This window comes from Macrosteles quadrilineatus, unplaced genomic scaffold (genome assembly GCF_028750875.1).
Source record: "Macrosteles quadrilineatus isolate MER2022 unplaced genomic scaffold, UCM_ALF_1.0 Scaffold_3__2_contigs__length_128488019, whole genome shotgun sequence".
In the NCBI taxonomy this organism is placed as follows: Eukaryota; Metazoa; Arthropoda; class Insecta; order Hemiptera; family Cicadellidae; genus Macrosteles; species Macrosteles quadrilineatus.
This window is the reverse complement of record NW_026542596.1, coordinates 56,595,526-56,621,414: the sequence shown is the minus strand read 5'-3', so window position 1 is coordinate 56,621,414 and position 25,889 is coordinate 56,595,526. Positions and strand designations below refer to the sequence as shown.

The 25,889-nt window shown below is 36.2% G+C and overlaps 1 protein-coding gene across 2 annotated transcripts in view; it reads right to left on the bottom strand.

The window, feature by feature from the left end:
* Positions 1–25,568, bottom strand: part of LOC128988719 (chromatin-remodeling complex ATPase chain Iswi) — a 31,827-nt gene extending 6,259 nt beyond the window's left edge. The window contains exons 1-15 of one of the 2 annotated variants that reach the window (XM_054410294.1): positions 25,391–25,568; positions 18,980–19,042; positions 18,550–18,722; positions 15,229–15,468; positions 14,463–14,604; positions 11,543–11,649; positions 11,161–11,341; positions 10,390–10,568; positions 9,800–9,965; positions 8,892–9,032; positions 8,041–8,235; positions 6,778–6,910; positions 5,673–5,818; positions 5,172–5,284; positions 4,483–4,609 (exon numbers count right to left, since the gene is read on the bottom strand). In XM_054410294.1, the coding sequence (XP_054266269.1) occupies positions 4,483–4,609; positions 5,172–5,284; positions 5,673–5,818; positions 6,778–6,910; positions 8,041–8,235; positions 8,892–9,032; positions 9,800–9,965; positions 10,390–10,568; positions 11,161–11,341; positions 11,543–11,649; positions 14,463–14,604; positions 15,229–15,468; positions 18,550–18,722; positions 18,980–19,042; positions 25,391–25,438 (2,154 nt within the window). In that variant the 5' untranslated portion in view covers positions 25,439–25,568. The remainder of the gene's footprint in view (positions 1–4,482; positions 4,610–5,171; positions 5,285–5,672; positions 5,819–6,777; positions 6,911–8,040; positions 8,236–8,891; positions 9,033–9,799; positions 9,966–10,389; positions 10,569–11,160; positions 11,342–11,542; positions 11,650–14,462; positions 14,605–15,228; positions 15,469–18,549; positions 18,723–18,979; positions 19,043–25,390) is intronic. The other variant, XM_054410296.1, reaches the window with a different exon arrangement.
* Positions 25,569–25,889: the final 321 nt, after the last annotated feature.

Here is a 25,889-nt window from a genome sequence, read left to right as displayed (position 1 = left end):
CCTTTGCGAAGGCATTCTTATTTAATTAATGCTTTACATGTAAATATTGCTTTGTTTTATAACTTTTAGTTTTGACATTGCAAATGATGAGAAGTGTTTTAAGTGTAAGCAGTGTGAGACTTGGTATACTGTAAACATAGCCAAAAACAATTCACTCCAACATCATTTTAAAAATAACACAAGACAGAAAAAGTATTGTTTTAGACTCATAAATTTGGTATTTTTCAAAGTTTTATCATTGTAATTCATACTTAACCAAGAAACTATTTATTTAATCAAAATGAACAAATTAGGAACAGTATTTTATCTAATAATTTCAACACCCTCCCCTCTTAGTCCCAGCTCTATTAGGGGAACCGAGCCTCAGGTACACGGTGGGTCACAGCTGGCGGATAGCGGACGTTCCATCAGATATGGTGGACAGCTGCGAATAAGGGGTACCCCGAATAAGCAGTCCCGGACCGAGGCGGCAGCACCGGAGGGCGTGGGAGGGTTATCTGTGGCAGGGTCACACTCAGCAAGTCCACATGAGCCCGATGATAGTGCTGTGTCATGGCGAGGAAGTGCCGCCATCAAACAAGCACTGCCCGTACTGCCTTGTACGATAGGGTTTGGGTATCCAAAGGCTAGGAGAAGGAAAACTCTGATGTAGGCCTAACACCAAGGGCACGACGGTTCCACATGTCAGTGGCGGTTTCCTGACAGCGTCTGATTCACATGTTAGTGGCGGCTGATTCATATCTTCTGTGGCTAACAACCATAGTTGTAACTCGAAGCTTGCTTCACCCCGAAGGTTTAACTTCTGACGGTCAATCATGGAAAGGTCTTTTAGAAGAAAATTTCCACCGTCTAACCCCTTGGGGAAGGAGAAGGCTACATCGGATTCGGTGGGTAGCCAACTAAAAGGCTCACATGAAACAAATTACTTGAAACCACTTGATCACAAACGTACAAACAAAATAAAACACAAACAAGTAAACTACATTGCGACACATAACATAAACTCTCTACTGAAGACTGGTAAGCTCAAGAACTTCACGAATGAACTAGACAACAAAAGATCATTATAGCAGGACTTCAAGAAATGAGGAATACAACAGAAGATCCATTTGAATCTCAAGGATATAGGATTTACAATGGAAAACCACGAAATAAAGTAATGAAACAGTGCCCCCAATTTAGAACAGGATTCATAGTAAGTTTGAAAGTAATAGATTCAATAGTTGATTTTAATGCTGTTTCACCACGGATTGCAACCTTAACTTTAAAAACAACAAATAAAATTTACACTATTATTAATTCTCATGCCCCTACAAATGAGAAAAACTATGGAAGAAGTAGAAGATTTCTGGGATCTTTTGGATCAGACAATAAACCAAATTAACAAGAACTTAAAGATATGAAAAATTATAAAGCATCTGGTGAAGATCAAATTTATGCAGGAATGTGGAAGTATACGGGCAAATCAACAAAAACATCTCTACATATGATATTACAAAAAATCTGGATAACCGAGAAATTTCCAGAGCATTGGACCACAGCCGTAATCAATCCACTTCACAAGAAAGGAGATAAGAGCAACCCGGATAACTATAGAGGAATTTCACTTTTGGATTGCACATATAAGATTTTTTCAAAAATTTTATATAATAGGATTAAGGAACAACTTGATAATGAACTAGGAGAATACCAAGGAGGCTTCAGACCTTGGAGGAGCTGTGCAGAACAAATAATTACGCTGAAATTGATTATGGATTACTACAGAAAACGAAACAAACTTCTTTCAATAACATTTGTAGATTTTAAGAAAGCTTACGATTCCATCCATAGACCATCATTGTTAAAGATTCTCAGACATTTCGGACTCCACCCAAAATTAATAAAACTTATAGAACTTACCTTGACAAATACCTTCAATAAAATTAAATTTAGAGGAGAAATATCAGAACCTGTCCTGGTCAAAACTGGTTTGAGACAGGGAGACGGCCTTTCACCACTTCTTTTTAACTGTGCACTTGAATACATTATGAGGCTTAAAACAAACCCAAAAAATATTACTGTTGGAACAAAAAAAGATGACATAAAGTTAAACTGTTTAGGATTTGCTGACGATCTGGCTCTTCTAGCTAATAACATCCAAGAAACCAAGCAACAAATAAAATCACTTCAGGAAATAGCCCAGAGCATAGGTCTAAAAATTTCTTTTGAGAAAACTGAAATAATGTTAACAAAACCACCATTGGCTAACAAAATCAAAATTGGAGAACATTGCATCAAAATTGTAGAAAATTTCAAATACTTAGGTGAAGTTATAACATACAATCTTAAAGAAAATCCATCATGGCAAAATAGAATTAATAAATTGATCAGAATGCAACATATTACTAAAAACACATACATCAAAAAATGCCTATCAATAGCAACAAAATTGAAACACTACAAAGCAGTTATACTTCCACAAATAACATATGCAAGTGAAACTATGTTTAAAACAACTAACACTGTAGCAATAGATAAAATACTAAAAATAGAAAGAAGAATCAGTCAGAACATGTATAAACAAAAAATATCAAAAAGATGGAGTTTGGAGACTGGCCTCAAATAAAACTGTATACATATAAGGAAATAGACTATGTTTAAAACAACTAACACTGTAGCAATAGATAAAATACTAAAAATAGAAAGAAGAATCATCAGAACATGTATAAACAAAAAATATCAAAAAGATGGAGTTTGGAGACTGGCCTCAAATAAAACTGTATACATATAAGGAAATAGAGCCATTAACAAGTATAATTAAAAAGAAAAGAATTTCATTCATTGGACATCTTTTAAGGACACCGGAAAATAGAATAAGCAAGAAAATAATTGACAAGTTGTGGAATAGCAAGAGTGACTTTAAAAGGTGGATTACAGAGATTAAGGAGGACATGAGAAGGTTGAAAATATCATTAGAAGATTTGGAAAATAAGTCAGAGGCGCTTGCAGTACACAAAGACAAAAATATCATCCTGCCAATAGGAGCAAACAATCAGAGACAAGGAAGAGTGGTTTCGGAAGAAGAAAGAAAACAACGGTCGGAAAGAATGAAGAAGTATTGGGCGGACAAGAAGAAGAGACAGAATTTAAAAAGAATCTAACCATTATATTGACTTAAGTGGTCCAATGCTGGCCATAAAATAATAATAATAATTTCAACAGCTCATCTCAAAACAAAAGGTAACAATAATAATAAATAAACAGTCCATCTGATCTTTTAAACATTAAAAATATGGTCAAAGATTACATATGCTACGCAAAATAGATATTACAGCCAAGCCATTTTTGTGATGTAAACTTCCATGCGAAGCCTAGCGAATGTCTTCACAACCTAAGACTTCATTGCCGACATGACCAGCTGTTATTTACGTATTTTTGTTGTTGTTTATTGTTATGGTTATTTGTGGTTGTTTGCTTCTGTAAGTAACAGGAAGTTTATTAGAAGATGGATTAGCAAGAGTGAAGAAGTGTTAGTATTATGTGTACTGAATAACAATTGTATTATGATGTGGATATTTTCATGAACAATACCAGGTATTAAGACGAGTGTATGTGATAAATAGCAAACACGGCAATCAAAAAACGGAAAGGCCTTCCCGACACTGCTTTACATTCACGTTTAGTTTGTGAACTGCATTTTGAACCTTACTGCTTTATAAATAATATGAAAAGTAAAAAGGAAGCTGTACCAACATGACTAGTTATGTACTAACAAACTATGGATGTACACCAGTTGTCACTCAGCAGTCTGCACTCATTACCGCCTCTACAGACGATCACCACTGTCTCGCGGCAGCCCCTTCATCACATAGCGATAAATTCACCAGTATTTCTACTGTCAAGGTCTCATTATCTTAAGAGTCTGCCTAAAAACAGTTACGATAGAGTTCCGAAATATAATATTAACTACCTTCATCATACTATTACGCAATAATTTGTAATTTATTGTCAATTTAAAATAGACGTACGTTGAACGTTGTGGTTTAAGTGTTTATCAACGAAGACCACTACGAGGGAAATAAAGTATCCTAGGCTATATATTTATGGGATTCAATTTTGGAGAAGGGTGGTTAGGCAATTTCTGCTCCAGGGCGCTCCAATCAAAACCTGGCTACGCCAATACAATGCCTTAATGTTGATTCAGGAACTTACCATGAATATAATGGGATGGCGAACGAAATGCCTGTTGTAAAATGTTATTACAGGCTTCCGGTACAAAGTATTCGACCTACTTGGTATAAAGTAAAATCCCTACTCGCCCACCCCTACCAATCTTGTCCATCCCTAAAGATCATCTATTACCAGCTATTAAGCAAATTATGAAAACCTCATAAAAAATAGAACCTCTATTATACTTCATAGAGGCTCCTTCAGCAATGTTCTGTCCAAGTGGTCTACTAAGAAGGGATGTCTACTTATCCATAGTCAATGGGAGTTACTCACTTTAGGAGCCTTGGGTTCAGACACTCTGAGGGCCTCTCTGAAGTAAGCGTCCACAGCGTAGTTTGCCTTGCGTTCTCTCTTTGGAGGCTCAATCCAATTGCCGATCCCCATTACTCTCTGTTTTTCTCTATAATAATAAGAAAAATAGAGAAATCAAATTGCACTAGTTGGTTAATCACTTACCATATATTATAACTCTGCACTTTTTGTTGCAAGTGTAACTTTGGAATTTTTACAACAATCTAACAAATCATCAAAATGCTCTATGTGTTGTAATAAAATAAAGGATTGAAAATTATTTCTATTTAATGCAACATGTCTTGTCCTAAAACTACTACTGTACTACTGTAGTAACAAATAAGTTAATGTATTGCTGCTTTCGTCGGTCATTCTCTCATAGTCAATCGTATAAACAAATAAATTCTCTTCTAGATTCTTTGTAAGTTGATTATTCTTTCACTTCTGTATTAAGGAGTTAATTTAATTTTTAATGTTTCTTTAAAAAGTTTGGTTTAGAGAATTGAACTAACAAATTTAAGATTTGAGTCCTCCTAAAATGGTAGTAGGCCTATACACCTCATTTTCTCGAACAAATCATAATGAAGGACAAAGTCACTTTTTAAGTCAAAGGAAACATTAGTCCTACTTGTTTTATCGCTTGTGTTTTATAGGTTGTTAGTTGAACCTACCTGTAATCTTCACCTTCAAACTTGTACACAGATTCTGTTGGAACTTCCATTGTGAAGTTCCTCAAGGAGGATTCGTCCCCAATATCTTCCAGCTTCTTTTTCATCTCCTCCGTCTAGAAAAACAATGACAGGAATTAGAATAGTTAAATAATAAAATGCGGACAAAAAATAGTTATGGTAAAAAGGGGGTTCTTCAGTACCTACAAAAAATATTTGCATCGTCTGAACAGAAAATATCTATCCTTATTTGTTTCCTAAATAGGTAGGCCTTGATGATCACATGTTGCAACTAAACCGGCACAATTATAAATGTTAGTTGAGTCGAAATAATACAGAGTACTAATTTTAAAAGTAGTTCTTACATTTAATTTTACAAAAAATGTTCCAAAGTTTAAAGATTTGGGACTCAATCTTCAGGATTTTGATTTGGGATTGAAGACTAATCCTAAGAGTTAAATTATACTTGTCTTGAGTTTTACAATTTCAATGACTTAAGTGTACCTTGGCTTCGCCCTTCTGTAAGATGGTATCAATGTCTTCATCAGTGATTTCCGAATCCTTTGAAGCAAACACATGATTGGCTCCGTGTCGGATCATATTGAGCATCTCGTCTTTGTTCAATGTGTTCTTGTTGTCTACTAGACGACCTGATGAAAAATAAATTGTTAGTTAGAATGAGGATTAGAGAAATGTTTGCTATACACATTGAGAATATTTATGTGAAGGGCCTACAGTACATACAATTTAGCAGGCCTAGCATAAGAAATTAATTCCAAACAAATTATTGGTAAGGTGTTAGTGAGAGATACACATTAGATTATTAATAGGCATATTTTTTTTTACTTTTTTCTCAGCTTGTGTGCATCACAGGCTACCAAAAAGCTACCAAGACTGTTATAAAGATAATCCTGTAGATGTGCAGAATCCCTTCGTAAATTAAAATAGGCTCAAACATAAGCACAAAAAATGAATTTTAAATTTAAAAAAATTAACATGGGTCTTATGGGTTGCCATGCTGGTGACGAAATGACAAGCCTACATAAAGAGAAACAGAAAATAAAAACAAACGGAATACTGCTGCACAATTATCACATGTTTTATTTAAAGTGTGGGGTGAAAATAGAGAAGCCTGTTGTACTTTAGAATTAGATTATTTTTTTGTTGAGTTTTTGACACCACTGCACGACCTTTAGTTTACATAAATACATGACGTTGCAATAACTTTATAGCCTAACAATTAAAAATGTTATATTTTTCCAATACTAAGTACTCTTACTCGGAAAATATGTTTTTTGTTGGTTTGTTTTAAGAGTCCTTGGAGACAAGACAAAATAATATAGAAACAAAGAAATTCTTTAAAAACTTTTTTACTGAGGATTGATCTCACTATATATCTGTACTGGTTTTTTTTACATGAATGCTTTATATGCCAACTTATAAAGTAAAGTTTTGTAAAGTTCGAGTTCGGTGGTAAAAGTGGCGTTACTCATATAATCTAGTGCATATAGCTAGGAGTAGTTTAGCTGTATTAGGTGGATTAAAATAGTTAAAGAGTTTGCAAAAGTTTAGTAACACTAAATCTCGGGTATTACACTTCATAGCATACCTTGTTGTATAACCAGCTTGTCCAGCCTTAACTTGACTTCCGCTCTTTCAACAATCTTCTCTTCCACAGTGTTTTCTGTTATCAGTCTAAACACCCTCACCTGCTTCTTCTGGCCGATACGATGGGCACGATCCTAGAACGGAGAATTAACATTGACAATCATGATGTTCTAATGAAAACTACATACAACAAATACATTATTTAGCATCATAGAAAGTCAATAATATAATGGAACCATGATAAACACATTTATAAGATTCCTTCATCAAAGAAAGACCTCTTAAACATCAATGAATAGGGGAATAGAGAGAGACTAAAGACATGAGAATGTTGAAGACCAATAAAGAAAAAGGACCAGAAGAAGTGCAGACTTATAGTTGGTGTGCCCAAATACCTGCTTGGGTATAAGTAACCATAGAAGTAGGAGTTATTTTTATTCGTCTCTTTACAGAATCAGAATCTTTATTGTTTGTTTACAAATGCAATAGACTAAAATCCAATTTTTAAAAATTTTAATGGGGTTTTTATAGGGAAATAACAAAAGTTACAATAACTTTTTAACCCCAATTTTCACAGAAATGGGATTTGTACAATTTTGTTCAGAATTTAAAGAACTAAGATATAACATTCAAAAATGTTATTAAAATAGTTCGAAGGCAATCTTAGAGAAAATCAGAATTTTACGTTACTCTATGGATGTTATGGGAAAATCAACATAAAATAAAATAACGCCTATGGAGATACCATGAATTAGTGCTTACAAACAAACCAAACTTCATCAAAATCAGACTACAGGTGTACACATCCACACATACAGAAACACACAGGCATTACTTTGAAAACCTCTTTTTTGGGTTCAGAGGAACTCAAAACGGATATAACCACTAATCCACTCAAAACTCAAAAAAAAATTTTACGAAAACAACACTTTCTCCACAAAGGCCTACTACGGGTATAGGGAGAGAAAGTAAAAATTACTAGTCAATAATAACATATTTCACAGATAATTGATAATTATACATCCTAGGCTCTAGTGTCGATCCGTTTCACACGTTACCTCATGCTAGGCCTAGAGGATTACGACATTATCTAAAAGCTTTAAGTTGTTGATAATAGATGGAATTTGAACCTAGAACCTCGGAGACCCAAATCGCTATACCACTAGACCAGCTTGCTTCCAGTTGATGATCCAGTTAGTGTAATAAAGTATTAGAAAAAAAGTGTGCATAATTCAAATGTTGAAATATAAAACTCTGTTTTTACCATAGCCTGTAGATCCATCTGAGGATTCCAGTCGGAGTCATAGATGATGACGACGTCCGCTGTGGCCAAGTTGATACCCAGACCTCCAGCTCGGGTGGATAACATGAAGATGAACTTCTCGCTGTCGTCTGCATTGTACTCGTTGATCTGTCGCTGTCTGTCTTCATGAGGTGTCTGACCGTCCAATCTGCAATACTGTACAGACAAAATTGTTGGCGTAGCTTGTAGTGGTTAGTTTGCTAAATTACTGCTCCTCTTAACCTTTCAAGGCAGTTCTCGCATCTTCCTCATCAGGTAGGCTACAAAAAGACTAAGACACTGTTAAGGTTTGACATCCGCTTGCCATGGCGCAACCCGGTAGCTGGTCTGAGGACGAATAATTTTTAACTTAAACTGTATTTAGCAGCACAAAGTCCATTAGTTGCTTGATCTTATACAGCTGATCCAAGTTGTAGTGAGTGCGACAGAGATGGATTGTTTTGAAAAGTGAAAACTATGAAAGGCACCTTCGTAAGTTCTCAACTCTTTAAAGAATTATTTAATTGTGAGTATGGACCTAGAATTTGAGTTTAGAATGCCCCCAAGGTGTTTTATTTATAAATTGATGATTAAATTATGAATTGAACCATAACCAGCACTAACACTGCAAAGAGAAAAATAAGGGACTGTTTGAAGCAATTTGGGTATTAGGTTTATTTTTTGAAAGGTTAAGTTTATTATATTTGAGGGACCTTAGGGAAATTTTCAGTAACAATTAGTAAAAAAAAAGTAAGCTTGATTCAGGATTCGGAATGTGAATCTGGATGGAATCTATTTTTAGTATTTTTAAATCTTGAGGTTTTGTCATGTACCTGAAAGCCTCTCCAGAAGCAGTAGTCCTCCAGGATGTCTATCATCCTGGTCATCTGACTGAAGATAAGTACTCTAGAGCCTTGCTCCTTCAACTTGGGCAGCAACTTGTCCAGGATCACCATCTTACCGCAGTTATACACCTGGCAAAAATATGTCACAATAAAATATAACAAGCTCTCCATAAAGCTATATTAACACATAGAGGATCAGAACTAATGATGTGTCAAACCTTTTTACTAGGGGGCTGCGGGTATTTTTGGGTCGGGCCAACAGTTGGTGAAAATGATTCAGGCCAAGTGAGGATGAGTATTATATTAACTGTGATCGCAGAAGGCGTTAGCGATTTTGATGTGATCGCGGAAGATGTCAACAATTTTGATGTGATCGTGGAAGATGTTCTTGGCTTACCAAATCACAGAAGACATTCAGAATTTTGACGTGACCGTTGGAAGATGTTTTTGATCTCACCGTCACTGCTGTGAACAAATATGTTCGCCAATTCGACAAGACCGCTAGATTTTACTGTTACCGCAAACAATTTCCACAATTTCATTATGACTGCAGAAGATGTTCATGATATTGTAACAGTCAGATTTTTTTGTGCTGACAGAGATGGATGAGCGTTTATGCAAGAAAATCCAGTAAATTGATCCACCCACACTTGCTGGGTGTTAAACCTTTCAGAATTTGTCTAAGATTCATATTAAAACAAAATAGCAATAAAATAAGTTTTCCTGGAGAAATTTAAAAAATGTACGCATAGCCTAATTCTTGGTTCTCCCGGTATGGGCCACACTTGAACGCCATTAAAAATTCATTTTCCTAATAGCTGCTTCATTTGATGAGTGTATTAGAATTACTACCTACGATGCAGGACACCTACTTTTGTAGTTTGAACAATATTTACCAGATGTTCGTCAGTGGTGTATGGAGGGCCAGGTTCAGCTCCATCAAACAGATACGGGTGGTTACTGCATTTTCGCAGCTGCATGAGAATGTTCTGCAGTCGCATCTTTTCTATCTTGCCTGCTCCATTCACCACATCAATATCCTTCATCAATACTTTGGTGTACCTGAATAAAATTAAATAAAAATTCAGCAAAAAATTAAATACATTTTGATTTTATTGATCTTATAAAATGCAATGACAATTAATCTATGGCTTAGAAAAATTATGAATTAGAAATGGACCAGACCAGAAAAATGTATTCAAAATCTTCTGACGGGGTACAATTAATTTTTTATCATGGGGACAGAATTTATCACAGTGATTGCAAGAGACGATGAAAATATTTTAAATAATGTTATTTTTTCTAGTTATATTTTGTTTTCCAAAAAAAGATTAAAACAAGCAGCTGATCACAAACGGCAAACATTACGTCATTGCCGTTGCCTATGATGTCATGCCAGAGGAGCATTACAGCCTGTTTATTAGTGTTGCCTTGCTAGACCCTATCTTCATTCAAGTATTTTAGAGCAGTAATAAACAAAACTTACCATTCACGCTGCATTTTACTCAGCCCAACGTAGATTTTAACTTCTTTCTTAGGCTTCAATCGTTTTTCTACTTCTGACTTCAAACGTCTCAGCAAGAAAGGTCTTAAAACTGAATGCAACCTCTCAATCAGGGAATTGTCACCCATAAAGTTGTTGGTGTTGAACCAAGAATCGAAATCCTGAAATAAGTCACAGCATTTTGTTTATTGTGAAACAAAATTGTATTAATTACTGTATCACCGATTAAGATGCGGATGCTATGGTCATATTTTAACCTACATACATACACGAAATGAAACAGAGTACTTTTTTGTGAGAAAGTTGCAGTTAGCAGGAAAATTGTGGCTGCGACTTGTATAGAACATTGCCTTCGACTTAGTGAGAAGGCGGAAATAGTAAACTGCACAGTTGTTGATGACACCTTTTAGTGGGAAAGGATTTTGTTATGGATGGAATTTATCTCGTACACTTATAAACATTTGAGTAGAGGACAGAGGTACAGAACAAGTTTCAAAATGTAATATATTTAAATATAGTCTCATACAAAATAGCATACACGTTTTTATATTGTGTAACCTTCCTTTTTGATGTCTCTAGAGGCACAAATTTTGTTAGATCAGTCATCTGAACTCTGTAGGCTACCTTTAAAAAAACCTTTATAAAACTGTATGGCTTCTCTTAAAAAATATTCTTTGAACAAGTATCCTTTTTGCAAATCGACAAAAGAAGGTATTTATCTTCATAAATCAGTTGTTAGATTTGACTACTTACATCGGAAGAGTTAAAAACATCCGGCAGCAGAAAGTTGAGAAGAGACCAGAGCTCGTGCAGATTGTTCTGAAGTGGAGTTCCTGTCAACAGGAGTCGGTTGGTGGTTTTGAATTCCCTTACGATCTCAGAAAGTTTGGACTTTTCATTCTTGATACGATGAGCTTCGTCAATCACCATATACCTGAAATAATCACCGAACGCAATGAGAAAAATGCAAAAAATGTTCATGGTTGTGTTGAGTCAACACAATGTTCATGAGTGTGTTGAGTTTATTCAAATTCGTTACGCCAAAGGAAAATAAGTTAAAGCAAGAAGAAACATAATACCACATGATAATTCCAATGATTTAAAACACTTAAATCGTCTTTGGATTTGTACTCACCTCCAGTTGAACTTCTTGAACACTCCTTTTTCCCTGATAACCATCTCATAAGAGGTCACACAAACATCCCATTCACCTGGCATCAGGACATCTCTGATGAAAGAGTTCTGGAAAACAAATTACTGTTGAACAAACAATAATATTTCTGATTCAAAAACCAACCAAACAGGGTTGAGGTTTGATTCAGTGAGTTTGTTTAAAGGATTTTCACCAATAATTTGCTGTGTGCAATTTGCTGTGTTTGTCAACCATCAGTAATTGATGTGCCATTTATGCCTTAAAGTGATGGTCAAAACCAGAAATTTCGAATCTCGAAACCAAAACCGAAACTTGAAAAATCAAATCCCAAATTTCAATTCTCAAAACCTATACGTGAAACTTTTTAGTTACCTGATCAAGGCTGCTAAAAATACAGGTAATGATAACATTTTTGCGATCAAAACTGAAAGAGACATTAACATAAACATGAATATTACACTCTAATTAGAACATTTTGTGGTCAATATTTCTTTGTGTTTAATAAAATTTGATATGAAACTGAATTGTGAGTTGTTCCAGTACAGTAGAGTCCCGCAAACTCGGCACTCGATAACCCGTCAGTCTGGATAACTCGGTCATCACCTGGCTCAGATAATTTTAATAATTTGTTGAGTCCGAGTTAAACATGGGTTCAAGCCAGCTCAAGTCAAATCATTCAAAACTCGTACCAAGGATTTGTTACGTGTGTTGTGTTGTTGTCGTCTGATGACTTAATACTGACTTGCAATATAAATATAAATAAAAATGCCGGTTAAAAAGCTTTAAAATGGTATTGTTCTTATTTTTAACCCTAGTTCCCGATAACCTGGAATTTCACAAACTCGGCACCCTTCCAGTCCACATTATGCCGAGTTTGCGGGACTCTACTGTATTTAAGATACTTTTTGCAGTTCAGAATACAATTTACTTGTTTCATTTATGTTAATGGAGATGTGTTTGTTCCATTGCTACAGGCTTATAATGACACAAAAAATTACAGCAGTTTCAAAAATAAAATTGTCAAAATTTTCTATTGTGAAACTTTTGAATCTCGAAACTTGCATATCGAATCTTGAAACCGAAACTTTTCCTAAGTTTGGATGGTTTTGAGATTTGGTTTTGATACATCATTAATGGCTATATTGTTATTTGGTTAAGTACCCCAAAGCAGAATGGTTCCTACGTGTCTGCAACGGCCTGTGAAAACCTCAAAATGTGTCCACAAGCGCTAAAACTAAAAAGCTAAATAATGACTTATATACCGGTATATATATAGCCTATATATATTCACTCTTTAGGGCTACTAGTAATATAGTTAAATAAAATAAGGAAATTTCAATAACTTGTATAGCCTACTTTTAAAACAAAAAACTAAAAAACTATTAAGGGGTAGGCATAATCAGGTTATTTAAATTTACTTTTTTTTAAATACGTATATATATATATGCACATACCTTAACAAGTGTTAACAAGGTCTTCAGAAGTAAAACTTTAAATGTACTATAGTTTCTTTATATAAACACACTAGGGATGGACGGGATTGAAATTTTAGTTCGGGACGGGACGGGATTTTTATTTCCTTCCCGATTTTCGGGACGGGATGGGACAGGATTTTTTTCTGTGCATAAAAAAGTACTGTATTGCAGTTACCAAAAAAGACATACGAAATCAATTTTTACCATTTGTGGCACTGATCTATAAAAACCAAAAAATGGGTAACAATTTACAGGTACCTATAGAAACTTGTGACTCGCGGGTCACGGGGTGATCGTCTGTAGAACTCACGGTCACGGCGCGATCGTCGTCATGACTCGCGGTCACGGCGCGATCGTCGGTATGACTCCGCGGTCACGGGGTTATCGTCGGTATGACTCCACGGTCACGGCGCGATCGTCGGTATGACTCCGCGGTCACGGGGTTATCATCGGTATGACTCCACGGTCACGGCGCGATCGTCGGTATGACTCCGCGGTCACGGGGTTATCGTCGGTATGACTCCACGGTCACGGTGCGATCGTCGGTATGACTCGCGGTCACGGCTCGGGGTGATCGTCTGTAGAACTCACGGTCACGGCGCGATCGTCGTCATGACTCGCGGTCACGGCGCGATCGTCGGTATGACTCCGCGGTCACGGGGTTATCGTTGGTATGACTCCGCGGTCACGGGGTTATCGTCGGTATGACTCCACGGTCACGGCGCGATCGTCGGTATGACTCCGCGGTCACGGGGTTATCGTCGGTATGACTCCACGGTCACGGTGCGATCGTCGGTATGACTCGCGGTCACGGCTTGATCGTCAGCATGACTCCGCGGTCACGTCGTGATCGTCGGTATGACTCGCCATCATGGCATGATCGTCAGAATGACTCCGCGGTAGCGGCGCGATCGTCGGTAGGACTCCGCGGTCACGGCGCGATCGTCGGTATGACTCGCGGTCACGGCGTGATCGTCGGTATGACTCGTGGTCACAGCGTGATCGTCGGTAGGACTTCGCGGTCACGGCGCGATCGTCGTTATGACTCCGCGGTCACGGCGTGACTGTCGGTATGACTCCGCGGTCACAGCCCGATCGTCGATCCAATAATCGCGGCCACGGCGCGATCTTCGTTATGACTCCGTAAATGTGTCCGCAGGCCCGCGTTTCTCGGCGTTTCGTGTCCGCGACAATGTCGCAGCGTCGCTCGTTGTTCTGCTTTGGGGGTTAAGTACGGTACCTTAACCGATTAGGCCTACCACAAATTTGACTTAACAAATTTAATAATATAATAGATTTTACACAACCTAACCTATTTAGATTAATAGTTTGGTACAAACTTGCAATGACAATTTAAAAAGATATTAACATGATTTCTTTAGCTAGTTTATTTTAAAGTTGACTTTGCAAATCATCTGAATACATACTCTGGCCTCCTGGTCACCAATCAGACAAACTGCTCTCAGACTTGGGCACCATTTCTTGAACTCATTCATCCAGTTGGCCAATGTTGACTTTGGCACAATCACCATATGTGGCCCGAGAATGTTGCGATAGTGCTTCATATACCTATACAACACCACACAGACCTACATTACACTGTTAAATGTAGCTAAATGTAGCTTGTTAAAATCTTATTTCACTGACTTGTCTCAAATGCCCAGGAGAACCTACACTTAATATAACAGTCATAATAAGAAAATGTGCGATAGCGGCAAAATCATATACATATCCCAGGCCTTTCGGAAATCATCATCGTCTCCCCAGTCACGGAAACGTCATCGTCATCATGTGTGATTGCGGCAAAATCATTTACATATCCCGCGGCCGTGTGGACATTATCATTGTCTCCCGCGGTCATCTTCGTCATGCACGATAACTCTCTGCAAAATTGCAAATTCTCGTTAAAAACTAATTCGCATAACTTCTGGTTTTTTCCCAGTTCAAAAAAATCACACGTAATTTCTAGTTTTCCAGGTCGGTGGACACCCTGTTTATTTTGTGACATCTAAGTCCTTCTTTTCAAATTTACGTAAATTCCCATAAATAGGGTTAAAAATTGCAGAATCTTTTCCAATGGTCCAGGTAAGATGATTACCAAATCATTAAAATAATTAAAATGTGTTATTAATAATTACCAATTTGTAAAAATCATACCTTAAAGTAACTAAAATACTAGAACTACTAACTTACCCTAATAGAGAAATTGTCTGCAATGTTTTCCCCAGACCCATCTCGTCTGCCAAGATACCATTAATGCCATTTTCGTAGAGAGATATCATCCAGTTCAGACCTCGTACTTGATAGTCTCTCATCTCCCCGTTCTTGATGTAAAAAGGTGATGCTTCAAACCTAGCGATTGTCTTGCTCTGAGAGTTTGTTTCTGCAAGTAATTCTTCATCTTCCTCCTGCTCTGTCTTTCTATGGCGATGGCTGAAAAATAAAAACTCAAGTTGAATTTATTGCATAAAGATTTAATTGTGTTTTCCATATTCATATATCTGAAACAACGGAGTAAAACAGAAAGAAGTGGCAGTGAGGACTATTGACTGATAGAGTGTAGGCCTACGTTTACATGTTTGTACCGAATTTCATCAAAATCAGATGATTTTAGCGAATTTCCCATAGGGAATAAGCTATTACCGTAGATCTCATGGTAAGACCTAGACCCGGGAACGATTTACTTTTTCGTTTTGAGGTCCCCAGAGGCCAAAAACACCATCCGTTCAAATTCATATATATATATATATTAGGGATGGGCCGATTCCGATTCTCGATACCTTCGATACCAGTGGTATCGAAGAATCGCCGATACTCGATACTTTGCTTCATTGTACTCGATACCGATTCTGAAAAGTGAGGTTAATTAATAATGCTAAACTCAACTGACATTGAAGGTTGTAAAGAGTGGCACATCATAGTTTATTTGAAATACTCTGAAGTCAGCTAATATAAATAATTCCAAGTTCATTATCTCACATTGGTAATAGTTTTTTATCATCCAAAATAGATTGCCATTGCATTTCAGAACGAGTAGCAATGGGTACGACGAGCTGTGTTCATTTGACAACAGTGACAAGACAAGACAACTAGGCCTATCAGAGCAGAACTCTAGTTGCCGCCATGTTGTCAGATCAAAGGCAATGTTGCCAGATGGTACAAGCATTTAATATATACATATAATACACATAAGGTGTATATAGTCAATGGTTTAACTCGCATTTTCTAACTCCAAATTGTGGCATAGCTTATAATTTTTTGTGAAAGTGTGGCATAGCTTATAACTGATTATAAGCTATGGAACAAATTCACGATTATAAGCTATGACATTATAAGATATGAGACCCCACGAACTGTTCAGCTAATTCAGGGCTTCATGGTGACTATTGTAGAAAGCCATTTAGCGATGTATTTTTATCGGTTTTTTATGTTGTTTCTCTATGACTGAACTGAAACAGCTGTCACGAGTTTGCAAATGGCAAAGAATTGTTTAACCTATGTTTTGGTTTTTGTTGTTTGTTTTGTTTTCTGTGCGTGCATAGTGAGTTTGAGTTGTTCAAAATGGATATGATCTCCGACTCCGTTCTAGTGATGTGACGAACTCCATGACTTTTTTATATGATTCTTTAAGTAATTAAAGTGATATTGATGATGACAATATTGAAGATGACTTTGAGTTTATAACTCAAGCAATATGGAACATTCATTGTAGGCCTAGGCCTAGATGTACAAATTATGAATTCTTATGAAAAAAAAAAAACTCTGAACATTTTAGGCCTACCGGTACCTAAATTGGTGATTGTGCTCAATTAATTATTATTATCAATTAATTATTAATTTAATAAATTATGTTAAAATTTATGTCTTCTTGAAATAGCCCTATCTTATTTTTCCTTTTTGGCTAACCTAATCTATGTAACCTTAATAAATTCAATGCAGTTATCTTATTGTATTTAAAGATTAAATAAAGTTAGGCTTTTTCATAAGTTCATAAGTTATTATATGTGTTATTAAATGAATTTTTAACAGGTATCGGTATCGAGTGCGGAATCGAGAATCGAAACCAAAGTTGTAGAATCGGAATCGGTATCGGAATCGACCAATTCAGGAATCGGCCCATCTCTAATATATATATATATTTATATATGTGTCCGTTAGCGCGATAACTCGAGCAAAATTGATCTGATTTTGATGAAATTTGGTACAAACGTGTAAACCTACATTTATTCGAACGAGTTCGCGAACCAGCATAATCGGACCATGGGATCAGGGGTTTATGGGAGGTTTTATGGGGTAAAAATGGGTTTTTCTCATTTTTGACCCTAAAAACTTTAAATTTCTAAATTTCTCTCTAGACCATTTTGAAGAGCTTAAAAAAAAAACAAATAATTTAGTATATTGAAGTGTTTTTGAATGTTCATTGACTACGGAGAAAATTTAAAAAAATTTAAATTTAAAATTCCCATGTTATTCTTATGGAGAATAAATAAACTGTTCTAGTTTGCTTGTTTATGGATATATTTTAATCAAATTTGGCAATTTGGTTTATTTCATACTAAGCTATCAATATTTCAATTGAAAAAACACACCTCAACATCTTCCCGTAGCAGCAAACCTAACTACTCACAAAAGTTAATGTTATTTAAAAATGGAAATAAATCTGAAAATTTATAGGGAATATTTTAGTAGAAATCAAGCCGGGTAAATGGAAATTTGCTTAGTATGCAGGTTTGCTGCGACGGGGGTATTTACCCTTATATCATGTTAACGGACACAATATGTGAATTGTAACAGATTGTGTTAGGCCTCCAAGGTCCCGGGTTTAGGTCACCCCATGACATCTACGTTATTGTGCATTTTCTATATGGGAAATTCGCTTATGACGTAAGTTAAATTAAATCATATCCATTCAGTTTCGCTTGATTAAGAAGTTGCCAAATTCAACAGAAATCGATAATTTAGATCAGTGCACTCTGATGGTACTTCAATTTAACAACGTAAATTTTTCTTCTAAATCTGGAAACAACCATGGGTATAGAATGTGTAGGGCCTAAGTTATTTTTACGTTTAAGTATAGAACTAGTGTTTTAGTAACTATTAATGGAAAGGAACTCAAAAGGGAGGAAAAAAAGGTAAATTTAGAAGAGGACAATAGAAAAGAGGATTTTAAGCGAGTAAGGGAAAAACAAATAAATGTGAGGTGAAAGCCCTAGGTTGAAAAAAAGTTCTATGGCACTGTTTTGTCAAAGCCATGCTTTGCTTCAATCACGAGCAATAGGCATTATGTGAAAGTAAGTCAAGCTCTGATACTTAAATGATCCGTCTCAGATCGAGACCAGAACAAGGTTCTCGACCTCTCAGGCGGGTTTAGGTCAGATGATTGAGACTTAACAATTTATAGGTAGGCATTAAAGCATTTTTAGCCTTGTCCTTTGCCTTCAAATAATAAAGGGACATAAGAGGAGATTACAGTAACAGTTAAGTGTTGACTATTCAACAAAACAAGCAACTTACTCTCCCGCATCTGCAGAAGAGGCTGCTGTTTTACTGGAGTCTCCCTTATCTTTGCGAGGTCGACCAGCCTTCTTCACCGGACTCGCAGCCTTATTGATGTTGTTGGTCATAAAATGAGAGAAGATCTCAGTCTGCTTCAACAAGTATTCAAACCTTTTCCCTCGATCAGTTTCCTGAAATGGAAATTTCATTAATGAGATGGAGAAGTAATTTGGGTGCTAATATCTAAATGTTTAGTCATTACTTTTTGAAATTGTATGGTTGAGACGATTAAATGTTGAAAAAGTCTTTGATAGCTGCCTCACAATGGCTTTATTTTGATTTTAGAGCTGTTACCTATAAAACATAGTAGGTATCTTTAACACTGCAACAAGTAAGGCTTCTACAACTACACATGAAATCCAATATTCTACAATAGTAAGCTACTTACAATTTTTGTCTCAAAGTCTTCTGGCCTTCCTTTTGAAGAAACGGTCTCTACTGAAGACTCATTCTGAAAAGACATTAAACAATTAGTAAGGTAAGGTTGGTAATTTTTGATTAATCATCAATAACTAATGTATTTTTAACGAGACCCTAACACAGGTTTATTATTGGCATACATAGGTTTAGGTGTCCAACTAAACCTCCGCTTAGGGCTAAATTACAACTCTGAGGATTTTTATTCTTCTATCTCACCTGAAGATGGGACAAGATCCCAAATATTGTGATAACTTGGTTGTTTAACTTATTAACATTATGGACAATGTCTGCAATTGGCCTAAGCTAATCTTTTGAATGGTATGGGGATAGCCTAAGTTACTATACGGACGATTATTATTATGATTTAGGAACGATGCATCTAGCAATGCGAAGATTAATCTATAGGCCTAATAGAGGTACAAAACCTACAGGGTTCCCACAAATACATCTTTTTGTGGATTCCCTGAATTTCTCTGGACCTCCCCTGACCGTTTTCCGTAAATTTACTTGACCAGGGCATATTTTAGACACTGAGTTTTCTTAAAATTTAAAGTAGGTATTAATTAAAGTATATAGGTACAACTTATTATATTGTGAGTAAAAAACTACTTTTATTTTATTACTTATTTCACACGGTCTTTCCCATCCCTATAAACACCCTTAAGTTACTCTTCCTTTTAGAAAGTTTTCCATACAGATAATAAAAGTTATAGGTCTCATGGTAGGACCTAGACGAATTTACTTTTTTTTATTTATGAATAACAAATACTAGGTAATCTACATATTTTTCTGAACTTAAATGTATTCTCTAGCAGCAACTATCTCATTTCAACATAATTACCTACATATTGACACAACCTATATAAGTTTTTAATAAACTTCCCCGACTTTACCTTATTTTCAAAAAAATTTCCCTGACTTGCGGCCTCTTTAAAAATCTTTCCCTGACCTTCCCTGACCCTACCTAACCTGTTTCCCTGACTTTCCAGGTCCGTGGGAACCCTAAAATTGTGAAATACACGGCTATATATAGCGACGTCTGTCATCGGATCCACGGGATATGGGCTGGCACCCTCACTGTTAATACCTTTAGCATCCATCAGGTTGAACTAGAATGAAGGACGCTTTATAATGTGTAGCCTACGTCAATACTTGTAACAGATAATTAACATGGCGACCGTTAAGGTACTCGTATTGACCCCATTGACAAGACGGTTTATAAGTGCACAGATGACAGGTACGATTTACATGCGTGTACGTCAAAAACAGACAACCAGTCCGTGATCCCAGATCATTTACGTCAGGTGACGTCATTGACAGACGGCGTATCGGCAAACAGTTGACGAGTAACCCAGCGTTTTGATTAAGCTTAAAAGTTGTTGTACAAGCCTTAGTTAAGCTTAACTTCCAGTTTAAGTGTTAGTGGTTAGCTTAGGCCTACTTATGTTTTTTTTACATAGTAGGCTATGTAAACAGCGGTTCGTTCTTCTCATACCTCCCTCCTCTTCATGTTTTTACTTAGTGTTTAGCCACTGCAACTTAAACTCACCCAAACTAACTTAACGTATACCATGGGATACATTCAATTAATTACCGTCTTGTGAGTAACAGTATAAGCGTAAATATGTTTTAAGTAGGGATGGTCAAGTCTCGAAATTTCGGGAAATTTTCGGGAAATTTTCAATCTCGTTACACGAGACGAGATTACTTTTTGGCCGAGATTTTTATCGAGACGAGAATAAAAAAAAAAAAAAAAAAAAAAAAAATTAAAAACGCCTGCAGAAAGTCAATGCAATACCCGCAATACAGGAGCGTGTTGTAGTTGCGTTTCCTTTTCGAAGGCGTTCTTATTTAATTAATTCTTTTAATGTAAATATTACTTTAATTCTTTTAATGTAAATATTACTTTCATTATTTTAATAATATTACTTTAATAACATTTGAGAAGTTTTGTTAAGTGTAAGCAGTGTGAGGAATGTTTTATTACTATAAAAAAGTCAAAACAAGTAACTATTTTATAAAAATTAATATTGCTTTTATTTTATGATTTATTTTATTTTAGGATAAGTTGAAATCTATCCTAACTGATATCACCATGTTTCCTAATCGTAGGCATTTTTAATAAGTTAGGCGTGATTAATAAAAAAATGTTATGCTGATGTTATTTAATAAAAGATTGTAAATATTCTTGCCTATTATCATTATTTTAGTATTTAAACAGTCATCTAACAATGTTACAAAATCAGGTAAAAATTTCGAACGTGCATTTCCCGTTGTGTATGAGAAGAGAAATCTCGTCTCAATCTCGTCTCGAAATTTTATGAGAAATAAAAAATCTCGTCTCGTCTCGAACTAAAAATCCAATCTCGTCCATCCCTAGTTTTAAGTAAGACATTTCTTTCCCTATTTACTTTCCGTATTATATATGTTGCTGCCTAGAATGGAATAACTTACCCTACCTACCTACTGTTTCTGTTTGCTTAAAAAGTTAGATCTTGTCAGTGTTTCTATTTATTGTAGGCTACCTAAGTTTATTGTAAATTAATTTATTGTTTCTATTTGCTTTGATTTTGTTTCATATTTCAATTTTTGCATTGTTATTGCAAGTATGTAGGCTTAAGTTATTGTATATTTCTCGTTGACTGATCTGTTAGGTTGTTTCAATTTGTTGTAAGTTATTGTTGACCCTTACGATGCTAAATATTTTTTTGTAATTTTCCAAAAAATGCTAGAGTTAGGCCTATTTTACTTAGTATTGTTACTTAACTTATTTCGTCCGAAAAGTGCTAGGATTGCCACGGGTCAAATTCTAGTGTGCGAGAATAAAAAATCGGTACCGGTAGCCTAAAATTAAAATTTTTCATCTAAAAAGTGCTACTTGCCCAAGGATCGATATAAGTATTGGGCCTTGATCATGAGAGGATTTGAAAGAAACCATCACTGTTTCAAAACTATGCTTACAACCGAGTCAAACGATTTGCTCATTTAACCCTCCAACTGGTATAAGTCACGATCGCGACTCAATTACGTCACGCGATTACTGGTAAGATCGCGATCGCGACCCATTTGCAAGCGTTATGTAAAACACAGTTTACTCCGTTATTTTACGTTTAATATCTATGTATTTTATAAAGTATTAAAGAGCAAACACTGAGCAATCTAGTCATCATATGTTTAGTTGCATTTGTTGGAAAAAAGAATGTTGACAAGCCTGTATTTCAGTTGATTGTTTGTGTTCGCTTGCGTCGTCTAGTCTGCCGCATTTTGTTGTTAATCCTTTACTTTGAATGCTTTAAAATGAATATTTTAGTGAGTTGTGGTGAGTTTTTAACTTAAAATGAGTGAACTAAGTAATTCTAGTGCAATTAGGGTCTGTTTGAATGATAATGAACCAATATCTGACCTACAAAGTGATGTAGGCCCTATTCAGTGAAAATGAAAATGAAATTGATGACAGTGATGTGGGTTCAGATGTGTATGGTTCTGACATATCTTTGACTGATTTTTCATCTGGGAGTGGGGAATTATACTTTCCAAACAGTGAAGATGAGAACTCAGATACATCAATTACAGATTTTGGTCTTCCAAGACCTAGGCCTAGGCCTAATGAAGTAGGCTTGCGTAGGCCTTTGCCAAGTTCTCCAGAACACTCAGATCCAGATGACCCTCCTATCCCTGAGGTAAATAACCCTTTGAACCAACCTAATTATACTCTGCCAGGGCCTAGGATTAGCTCGGGTGTACACTGGGTTAGAGTTTACCCACCTGAACAAATGTTTGACGTCACAGAAAAATTTCAGGTACGAAATCCAGGTCCTCGAAATCTTCCTCCCCGGAATAGCAACCCTATTACATATTTCTATCTTTTCTTTACTAATGTTATCTGGGGTATGATGGTGAGGGAAACAAATGCTTATGCAAGCAGACAAATAGAATCAGCTATAAATGGAGGTACATTGACGCCAAACAGTAGACTAAGAAGGTGGAAAGAAACCTCTATCAAGGAAATGAGGTGTTTTATGGCCCTTCTTATAAATATGGGTCTGAATTACAAACAGAACATTGAAAATTATTGGTCAACTGTTAGATCTCAGAGATTACCTTTTTTTCCTGATAATATGAGCCTAGTAAGATTTCAGGCACTGAGATCAATGTTCCATCTTAGCTCTCTACAGTATATACCAAAAGGACAGCTCGGACATGATCCATGGTTCAAAGTGCGACATTTCTATGAGCTAATGAATGGATATTTTAAAGTTTATTTTATTCCAAACCAGAACATTTCATTAGATGAGTCTATGATAGGGATGAAGAATAGGTGTACATTTATAAAATATATGCCTAACAAAAGACATGCCCGCTTCGGGATAAAAAAATTTGAAGTGTGCGATAGTGACACCGGGTACGTACTTCATTCTGAGCTGTACAGTGGTAAAGACTTCCTTGAAAATACAAATCCTGATATTGCATTTACAGAAAAGGTAGTTTTACACCTACTAAATAAATGCTACTTACTCAATAAAGGATATCATCTGTAGGCCCTACACAGATAATTACTACACCAAATTACCTCTTGCCAAAAAGTTACTTCAACATGAAACTTACATTACCGGTACCGTCAACAAGCGGTCAAAAGAACTCTCCAAAAGTGTTTTAGATGCTAAATTACAACCCGAGACATCAATCTATTTTAGAAAGCAAGGAGTTCTGCTTGTTGGCTACAAACAAAAGAAAAAACGCAAGCCTGTTTACCTTATAACAACTGGATACCTCGCAGATGACCGTGTAGTAAAAAGTAAAAAAAGTGGAATAGAGGCTATAAAACCATCCCTAATAAATGAGTACAACCTTCATATGGGTGGTGTGGACAGCAAAGATAAGTCTATATATCACAGCACCTGCACAAGAGCTACAAAAAAATATTGGAAGAAGATCTTTGAAAATTTTTTGGACATGGCTCTCCTAAACAGTTATATTTTGTACCTGAAAAATACTGACCAGCCTATGACACGATACAACTATATGGTTAGCATCGTTGAAAGTTTATCAAGTGATGTTGCAGTGCCTAACCCAAGAGCTCAGATACCAGACGTTGGTCCTGGAGGAGATGCAGGACCCTCTGCGTCCCATGTATTGACAAGATTGCCTGGAGTACAACTCAGGGTGTGTGTTGTGTGTTCCACTCCACAAAAAAAGTCCCTGAGGAGTCATTTTTGGTGCCCTGCATGTAACTCAGGAGTGCACCCAGGCTGTTTTCACAAGTTGGAGCACTTTTGGAGAGCACCCAAGAGGGGTAAGAGAGCAAGGGAAAATAACGCTAACGATTCTGACTAGAATTCTTCTTGTAAACGGTTATCTCCTTTGTCCAAAGTTGATTCTAAGACTTGTATTTTTTATTTTGTAAATAATTTCAATTCACATATAGGCCTAAAACACAATATTTTTATGGTGAAATGAAGTGAGAAGCCTGGGGCAGTGGTTTCCAGCACAGGTCCAGCAGGTCTTTTGTTTGTGCGGAAAAAGTGCTTCGTGTTTCTGTCACATAGGCCTATTTGCTTTATAGACTTTTTTTGTTATATAAACTAGCAAGTGTTATACATAGTTGGAAAGACAATGAAACTGTGAACATTTTGGCTATCTTATTTTTTGATATAAGACATATTTTACCAGAGATAATATACTAAAAGAAGAAGAAACATTTTTTTTCAATATTGCTGTACCCACATAGGAGGAATACCTGTTAACATACTTGTAAGTACACCATTAAAACTATTATTTTTGAATAGGTTATTTCTTTCTGAAAAAATCTATATATAGCCTAATATGTATGTTTTTTGTACCATTTTATATGTTTTATGTGGTATTTACTAAATGCTTGCGCGGTGGTCAAAAAAACCTTACCAGTACGGGAAATTTTAATGACCAGTTGGAGGGTTAAACTCACATGATCGAAAGTCGTGCCAGCACAATATAACGTCGCTTACCTTGGCGCTTTTCAGATGAAACGCGAATAACAATCCCGGTATATCGTTCCATAGCACTTTTCGAGAAAAAGACGCACAATGATATATCGTTGCATAGCACTAAAAGGGTTAGGCATACCTATTGTTCTTTGCTTCTGCTTGGGTATTAATTGGCAATTTGCCATTGGCCTAGGACTAGGCTACTACAGGTTTTAAACCTAGCCAAGTTTGGTTGATAGGCAGCAGTATTTTGACAATTCCTAAATTTTCTAGCTAAGTCAGTTACGCTAGGTTGACGACAACCCTGAGCTAGGCCTAGCCTAACTGAATGTCTAACTTATTTTGGCAGGCTTCTCTAGATAACAAAAACGATACGGTAACCAAAGCAGAGGTAAGATAAACATGTTATTACTTACAGAGTTTTCAGCAGTATCACCAGTCTCCATCGCTTCTGGTTTTGACATATTAGTGTAACAGTAACAGTTTACCAAAATTTAACAACCACCACAAGTCCATAAAAGCCGCACCAAATAAAAGTCTTAAAATGGCGCATATGATGATGACAAAAGGCGAAACGCCACAAAACGGCGGCCACTCGGACTCGGATCGGACAGGCGGTCGCGGAGCGGAGGTGGCAGAGTTTCGAAGTAGGATTGGGATTTCGATTTGGTGATTTGGATGTGGACGATGTGGATCTGCTCCGGATCTAGTCTAGTCTAGTCTGGTAGTGGGATTTTGGCCATTTTGGGTCTTTGTCTCATTAGTCATTGAGAGAAAAAGATTTGGGGTCACTACCATAGATAAAACCATAGATTAAACATACTCCTCAAGGACTAATTAAATCCAAATTAATAATGAATATTTTTTTGGTTATTATCTGTTATGCTGTCTGTTTGTTGTTGTTATACTTTGTTA